This window comes from Dipteris shenzhenensis, chromosome 19, assembly GCF_047967505.1.
Source record: "Dipteris shenzhenensis isolate YYH24624 ecotype China chromosome 19, Dip_SZ_1.0, whole genome shotgun sequence".
In the NCBI taxonomy this organism is placed as follows: domain Eukaryota; kingdom Viridiplantae; phylum Streptophyta; class Polypodiopsida; order Gleicheniales; family Dipteridaceae; genus Dipteris; species Dipteris shenzhenensis.
The window spans coordinates 31,806,399-31,815,006 of record NC_141614.1 but is presented as its reverse complement, the minus strand read 5'-3'; the positions used below and the strand labels follow the sequence as shown (position 1 = coordinate 31,815,006).

The following is an 8,608-nucleotide window of genomic DNA, read 5'->3' as shown; positions in this document are numbered from 1 at the left end:
ATGGCAAGAATGTATGGTAAAGTGGAAAGATAAACCTAAAGAGAGTTCAACATGACAAAAAAAAAAAGCAATCTCGAGAGGGCTTCCTTATCAAGGACAAACGATTCTTCAGGGAAAAGGAATGTTGCGTCAACCATAATCGTGAAAGCCCACGGCTTGGTTATGGCAATGCGACATTGCTTACAAACACGAAGGCTAAGGCCTAAGGGATTCCTATGTCTGGGCATTAAGTGAAGGGTGCAATAGTAGGCCCAAGAGAGGGCTAAAATTAAAGGTTCAATGAGAGACACATGGCACCACGTGTGAGAACTGGGCTTGGAGGGAGATTTCTAAAGAGAGGCTCCACAAAGGAAACGATAGGCAAGAATGGAGACGCTAGGAATCATGGCTAAGTGGACAAAGAGCAAAAAAGCTTGTTGAAGATGTAATATACCCAATGCCAAATTTCCATATATGTAAGTTATTCATTATTTCCTCGAATTATAGCCCACTCAAAAAAGTACTATGTGATAACTTCTACCAGGTATGTAATTAGCTTAATAAACTCACCTCAGATAAATTTTTCTACCAAAAGATTTTGGACATAAAACTTATAAAGTATGAAACATGTAGGACAAACATTATAAATATCTTGACTTCAATTTGGAGACCAATTGAAAAAGATTATGGAAACCAATTAACAAGTCTAAAAGCAATAAATTGTTACATAAATTGAACTCCATATGTAAAAAGGCACCTTTATAAAGAATATAGCACATTTAGTAGCCATAGGTTGGTTTAGGTATGCAAATTCCCTAAAGTTATGAACCAAGACATCTTCAACTATAATCTTTGAAAGCTTTTCCTTTCCAAATCAAGGTCTTGATTTTCAAATTTCAAAAAATGAAATTCAAAATGTGAGGCACATTTAAAGTTGTATATCTATCCTTTCATATCTATAACTTTCTTATTCATGACTACAAGTCTCCTACATATCCAATAGCTAGAATCAAAATTTTCAAGCAAAACACTCTCTATAGTCCAAGAGGAGTTTAAATATTTATCACTAGTTTCACTTCTATCACATCATTGTAAACCCAACGTAAAGCGCAACTTCAATATACTAGAAGATCAAACTCTACAAAGCTCATAACGTTCGTAACTTGCTTTTGATTGAATAACACAACCACTTAAAATTTTATCATCAAACTCTTAGAAGCAATTCCAATGAATCTAAGGTTCTTAGCGTAAGCCTTGCTCATCTTTGTGCAACTTGAACAAGGTTGCAAGGCCTTTCGTCGTAATATTCTCAATCACAAGTTTATACCATGAGAAATAAAACACAAAACTTGAGGTGACCTCAATATAGTACTTAAACAAGTAAAGATTAGGATCATAAGCTAGCATACATCCATAAATGTAATAGATATTGTTACAAAGGTAAGAAAAAAACAAACATGAATGTGAAGGCATAGAGAAGGAAACGATTTAGTAAGAAAGAGAGAAAAGCAAGATCCAAGAGACATCTCCCTTGAGGTAGGTACATACATACATACATACATACATATATATATGAGAGTGCATGCATGTGCGGAAGAGAGAAAAGCAAGATCCAAGAGACATCTCCCTTGAGGTAGGTACATACATACATATATATATGAGAGTGCATGCATGCACATGCATGCGTGCGCACGCACATTGTGATTGATGTACTTATTGTAGCAGACCTATTGGCTCTTCTATACATGCCACATGGTAATAAGTCTTTGCAAATGCAAAAGGCTACATATGTGAACAGAACCACACAACATCACCCTCAAAACAGGCATCCACCAAAAGGAGGCAGGGTAAGGCAGGCTGGGGCAGAAAGGTGCGGCATCTTGTCTCTTCAACCCATTCTCTCAATCCAAAACCCTATCCCTAGGAACATTTCATCCTTTTTCTAACAAACGCATCGCAACATTTAAGGCTACAAATTAAATAATATTCTCCAGCAAGTTACAAGCATAGTTATGAATAAGTAAAAGGAGTTTTTTGTAACCTCCTCAGCTCTAGTTTTCAGGTCTGGCATTAAAATTTCCAAAACAAGATGGTATGCAATCCAAAATTCTGTATTGATCATAACAGAAAGCAAACTAAAATACCACTATTTCATGCCAAGTCTAATTTATTTACTACCCTTGCCCTTACCAGCACCTCTGCCTCCACCTTTCTTTGCATCAAGTTTTGCTTGAATACGAGCAGCAGCTGCTGCCTTCGCTTCCTCTCTCTTCTTTTTTTCCTCCTCTTTTTTTGCGCTAGCGGCCTCTCTCTGCTTCTTCAGTTCTCTGAAAATCCCCAAAATACCACATGATCATTGAAGATGCAACATCCTTTTGACCACTCTAAATCTGCAGAAAGCATTACAGTAGGCAAGATAACACTTACTCCAATTTTGCCTTCTCTGCTGCCATGCTATCCAATGTTGAACCTTTCCGAGGCTTACATGCCAATAGTTCCACCTCAAACACAAGTGTGGCACTGCCAAGCAGAGTTTGAAAGATGAGTTGCCTGCACTTTACATTTCTTTAAATATAGAAGCTGTCATTAACAACTTCATGATGGTACAGAGCACCATCTGTTATTATTGAAACAACTGACTCTCCCACATCAATCATGATGAACTTACCAAAACCGCAGGAATATACAAAGAGTTACAAAAATGGAGGGAAATGTGTTGCAGATTGCATACTCTCCAGGTATCTCAGGTGGTGAGCCTGCCTTTCCATATGCATATTCAGGTTTGCAGGTTATCCTTGCCACTTCCCCAACCTTTGATATAATCAAAATAAAAAATCAGGTCACGAGCATGCAAACTAACCAATGATGATTGAATTTACCATTACCAGCAGAATCAGCTTAACCATTACCTTCATTGTCTTGATTGCAACTTCCCAAGCTTTGATTACGCTCCCTTTCCCCAACTCGAAGGTGAACACAGTATTATCTTCACGTGTGGAATCAAATACTTCGCCAGACTCGGCAAGGGTACCCTCATATTGCACTGCAGATATCATGATTAGACTAAGTGTCATGCCTCCAAAGTCTGTCATGGATTCGGTAACTTCAAAGCTAAACCCAATGTCTCATCATAGCAAAATAGTAGACATTACAATCAACAAGTGGAAGATCTTCTGATGGAACTAGCGCCCCGGGCTTGGCCTCTCGCAATATTTTCTTCAATACACCTCCATCTCCAGTCAAGTCAATCTCTTCCATACTGACACACTTTCGAACCTTGGAAGGCTTTCTGAAACAGACACAACAATGATATCCATTTAATAGCACTCTAATATACCTTATCTTACAAACTACACAAGATATATCTTACAACTTACACATTATTAATACAATCCAACAAAGCACCCCAAATAAATTATAGCACATCATAACAAGCATTAAAAAGATGTATGCCCTGTCATTTGTACAATGAAGTAATTGAGCACAATACCCAAGTCTCTCTCTCTCTCTCTCTCTCAAGCGCGCACAGATATTTAGACGCATGCAGGCATGCCTGCATGCGTGTGAGAGATTTTTTGTTAAGGGAACATACTAAAGAAATATATACCTAGATGAATCCAGGAACATTCCCAAACTCATCCTCTAAAAACACAACATAGTGCAGTTTCAATCTCATGATAGTCACTCACAAGGTTGAAAACCATAAACTCCATCATAGCAGGGACTAGCTACTATGACATCCCCGCTGACGTCATCAGCGCCCAACAGTGGGTGTAGACCATAGTATAAAAATATGCTCTCACACATACAAATCCACACACCCACACATACTTGAGCATCCATTTATACAAAGTCTTCGTACTGAGTTTCTGTCGGCACTCCGGAGGTGAAGGGCAGACTCAGCCATGATGAAGGCTAGCACTAAAGGAGAAGGCTAATCAAAAGGTAGTCCAAATCTCTTCATTCAAGCTACAACTGCTTGTGAAGTCTAAATAATTTCATTTTAGTCTCTCCCCAATGAGCATCTAAATCTAAATCTAGCTGATAGGGCAACGCACCATTCTAAAGAAATGCCTACCCAAAAACAAAACTCCTCTTTTGGTAGTTATTTAGTGAGAGTGTATGCAGGCTTGTCCTTTCTATAGCACCAGATCATCTACAAGAGTCTTGGCCAGAACACTACACAATTGGTTATCACAACAAATTACAATAGATCTTGAAAAAGATCGCAAAGCAATCTTTGAAGCCATATAGCTTCACATTCAAGTTTTTGGGCAGCGCCTCCAAAAGGAGGCAAGGTGATTAAACCTTGAGTACAGCCATCCACAGTTTCATTGCCTCTAATGCTTACCCCCAGCTTCATTCCCCTCACCCCCTCTTTTTCACCACCCTCTCCCCTTTAACTAGTTAATGTTATAAGAACTTTTCGTTGAGTAGGGAGACTTTTGGTAGTGCTTTGGTGATAGTGTATGCCAGCTCGTCCTTTGTACAACAACAAGGTTCTTGGCCGAAACACTGCACAATTAGTTATCACAACAAATAGGCATTTGACTTTATTCGACTCTTCTTTTCCCTTTAGCTTCCCTTCATTCTTCTTCACGATGTGTGCTAATTCTCCAACTAATAGACTTGAATATGTTCTTCTTTCCCCGCTCAAAAGCAAAGCAACCAGGGCTTGAAAATTGAAATCACGTAGAATTTGGATCACTCAGGATATCTAGGAGCTAAACTCGAGAATAAAATCACCTTGGCATCATCTTCTTCTACCTTTGATCCCAGCGCTTGCATTTGATCCAAACAAGTCCCTACGCTCTCTAATTCACCCATAGGAACTAGGGAACGATGCAAAGCTCCCTTTTATGTGGTGAGGAGGTAACGATATTCAGAAAAGATGTCCATGTCGACCCATGGAGCTTCATGGGAGCCCCAAGGCTTGAACAAGAGTCTTGGCCATCTACTAGCCCTGGTGATTACTCGTACCTTTCTTGAACAATGAAACAAAATCTCTTGGTTTGGAGCTCATGGACAAACAAGGGTCAAGAACCCAAGACGGTCCTCAGCAAGAACCATTAGAACAGAGCTAGCAGCTCCAACAAGGGAAAGAAGCTTGGGAATGGACATAAAACAGTAAGAAAAGCTGGATAACAAAGGAAAACAATGGCTATGGAGGTTTCTTCGGCACTAATACATGTATCAGGTACAACAAAGAGAACCACTGCTATTACTCTCTAGATGTTATCTTGAACAAAGACAAGAGTAGTGTGTGATCATGTTCTTTCTTCGCCTCCCAAACCTCGCATTCTCAAGTCTTCTTTGGCCTCCCAAGCCTCACAATCACAGAGAGGCACACGGCTCCTCTTCTCCCTCTTCATATCTGTTTCTCATAGGTCTTAAGGGAAAACTCCTTCCACACCAGAGCCTGTAATTGAGTCTGTAAATCTACAGACTGACTAAGTCTGTAAATCCATGAACTGACTGGGAAGGCCTATAAATAGACGCCTCCTGCCCTGACACTGCTGCTGTTTCTGCAGTGGCGGTGCAGGTCACCTGCTGCTGTCCTCTTTCTCAAGACTGCAGGGCTGTAGCCAAGTTTAATCCATAGATAAATCTGTAATACAATTCATCCTCTATATATTTTTACCCATACTTGCGATTAATTCAAACTCCTCATAGAGTCATATGAGATACACTGATTGCATAGCTGCATACCAATTAGCTAAGCTGATACATTATCCCACATAATTACGGCATTGAATACTTGGCAATACTGCATTAATAAAGAATGCTTTTGTCCTCGTCAAAGAAAAGACGTTAAATCACGTTGGGGCATAAAAACCCAATAGCCTACTCTCATTTCAAGCGTCAGGTTCCTAAGACTACTTCCACGAATTGCCACTAGCATAGGTGCACCATGTCGGAGACGCTTGCTTTGTATCCATTCTTCCAATTATTGGAGGAGCATCCAGTCCCGAAGTGCCTTGGTTGACGGGTTGACCCTTCAATAAGTTGTGCACGTGAAACATGCCCATGTTACTGAAACATATACGCAGGCATATAATATCCTGTATAATCTCGAATCAAAAACCAGCAGCAGACCTCGACTAGATTAAATCAAAATAGATAACAATTAGTCGGTGTAAGTAGTCAAAAAAATAGCATGAGACATCAGTTCTGGGGAAAACTTCATGACTCCTCCAGCTTAAAAATGTATACAGGTCTGCAGCAAATGCAGACACTCGTCAATACGACGGACAGATACATACTAAACCCAAACCAATAAATATTATTGAAGATGTGCAGCATTGTTACAACAGCACACATTGGCTGACGAGCCACAATCATAGCAAAACTCAATTCCCAACTGTCATCATTTGGCAGCATATCTCCAATCTCTCCGGGTCATTAGCTATTAGCTAGGTGAATGATAAGATCGTTGCTAAATAACCAGGGTTCCGTTTGCAGAGGAGGCCGACCTCTAATAAAAGAAGTTTTTCGCAAAAAAAGAAATAGCTAATAGGGTGCGAAATTTTTGTTTGACAGACGGATCCTTCCCTTTTTCCAATTATTCTAGATGAACCATACCTCTCTCTCTCTCTCTCTCTCTCTCTCTCTCTCTCTCTCTCTACCCCGCCTGCCCCCTGACCACGCTGTGCTATTCTCCAACAAATTTGAAGGAGCTGGTTCTTGCACAAACCTGAAAGGACAACGATCCAACCGCAAAGCTCACTACAGCGGAAAGCTCTGAAAGAAGATACAGGGAGGAAGCGAAGGGGCGAAACGAAGGCGCTGTTTCCAGGCGGGGGAATCCGTGGGAAGGGAGAGGACGGGAATCTGGGGGTGGCGAGAAGGGCAAAGGAAAGGCAAGGAGTGATGGTGGAGGTGAGGGAAGCAGTGTGCCATAGCCTGATGCGAGCAAGCCTAGGCTGTGGAGGATGCAACTCCTGAGTGTCAAACAATGCTGCAAAAGTCCGCCCTATTTATAGCACTCACCACCTCTCTCCACTCATCCAGCCACATGCCCATCTCTTCAACATCCATTATATGATGATGATGATATCTCTTTCGGCCCTCCTCGCTGCGCCTTTTGCCTACTCTTGTATGCTCGCCAGACCAGGGCTCGATTAGCGCACGTCCCGCTTCGCACCAGTATTTCTTATAGCCTATGCTGTTCCCCCTCGCAACCAACGCGACCGCCACGCCAAGATGACACGGTGCATCGTCCCCCGAGCGGAGACGGGAAAATAGAGTCTCCACCTGGGCGGTTCGGGGCTACCTGACAGTCACCTTTGTGAGCACTGATTCCATTGGGGTGGGTATCCCCCTCGACACGTTTGCGCACTCTGACAGATCAAGCTGGAGAGTCCCTTGAGGCTGACACAGAGGGTTGCAAGACCCGTTCCCGCATGCTCCAACACTCAACCCACAGCTTGGCATTCACGCTCAAGTGGCCTTAAGTGGGAACATGCTCTTAGAGGGCTTCCCCGTGTGGGCTCGCAGCCCTAGTAGCCCAAAAGTGTGTTCCCACCTTATGCTGAAACATAGCATTGAGCTGCTAGCCCAGTAGGGCTATTTTGGTTCAGCATTCAAGTGCCCAGACACTCTCATCGGCTCAAGTCCCTTCCATCCTCCATGCCATTCATCGAAATAGTCTGCAAAAGACAGGCTTCATAAATGCTTTCATGGGGACCCTCGAATGCTAGGTTCCTGTGAGCATTGCAGTGTTCAAGTTTCAACAGTGTGAGCAGCGTGGGGACGTCCTCTTAGCAAAAATCTTTGGTAGTCCAACGTGAGCCCAGCATTCCACGGTTGAAGTGGGATTTCTATTATAGGGCCTTGTCAAAGACATACAAGTGTCTCTCTCACGCCAATGGCAGCTCGTGGCAACACGTGTGGCAGCTGGTGCAACAAAGAATGGGTCGTAGCTATGCAAGAACCTCCAAGGCAATTTGGCCCCTTGCTCCCTTTGCCCAGTTGGCTAACTCAGCAGCGCAAGGAAGCCCTCTGAGGTCTATGGAAAGTGGGTGGGTTTTTTGCAAATCTAGGCTAATGCTCTCTTTTCTTTTGCTTTTGGCTGATGATATGTTAAGTGTTATCATCTTTACATCATGGTGAACAGGGTTTTGGCATCCGCCAATTGGGTAAGGGCAATTGTGGTTTTATGACCTTGTTTCTAACCTATATCTCAAGATTGCGGCATAGAGGTCAAAAGCAAAATCACATATCTGAGAATGTAGAAGCATGAGTGAATTGCAAGTCGTCTCTACAACTATGCCCCAAGTTCCTTTGAAAAAGTTAGAAAGCTTTTTCCTATCCAATTGAGTCATACACATCTCTAGTGTTCAGATGGGCAATTTAGAGCATCACTTGAGCCACTGCGAGCATCCCATCTCTTCTTTCTCTTGCAAATTATTCATCATCACTCTCACTCACCATCATCGATAAAAGAATTGATCTCTTTATCTTCTCCCTAGCTCTTCTCTTCTACATAGCTCTCATTTTGGGACAAGCACAATGAACACAAACCTTTTTGGGACTTTGAGCACTTAGCAACATTGAGATCATTGATCTTTACTTTCAATCAAAGGCGGTGATGATCTAGTTTAAGTCTTTACCTTGGGCCTTTGAACAC

The 8,608-nt window shown here is 42.0% G+C and overlaps 1 protein-coding gene across 1 annotated transcript; it reads right to left on the bottom strand.

The window, feature by feature from the left end:
* Positions 1-1,702: 1,702 nt before the first annotated feature.
* Positions 1,703-6,944, bottom strand: LOC147890352 (FKBP-like peptidyl-prolyl cis-trans isomerase family protein). The gene is made up of 6 exons (XM_087390687.1): positions 6,674-6,944; positions 3,132-3,268; positions 2,889-3,022; positions 2,711-2,790; positions 2,407-2,499; positions 1,703-2,306 (listed from the first exon to the last, which is right to left on the bottom strand). Exons 2-6 carry the CDS (start codon positions 3,235-3,237, stop codon positions 2,147-2,149), a joined length of 573 nt encoding a protein of 190 aa, XP_087246813.1. The 5' UTR covers positions 3,238-3,268; positions 6,674-6,944; the 3' UTR covers positions 1,703-2,146.
* Positions 6,945-8,608: the final 1,664 nt, after the last annotated feature.

Excerpts from the sequence above, each read along its gene's own strand:
- LOC147890352 (XM_087390687.1), bottom strand. The coding sequence starts at position 3,237 with ATGGAAGAGATTGACTTGACTGGAGATGGAGGTGTATTGAAGAAAATA. Across the intron at positions 2,791-2,888 it reads TTGCAATCAAGACAATGAAG|GTTGGGGAAGTGGCAAGGAT; the intron begins GTAATGGTTAAG and ends ATTATATCAAAG. Across the intron at positions 2,500-2,710 it reads CCACCTGAGATACCTGGAGA|TGCCACACTTGTGTTTGAGG; the intron begins GTATGCAATCTG and ends TCTGCTTGGCAG.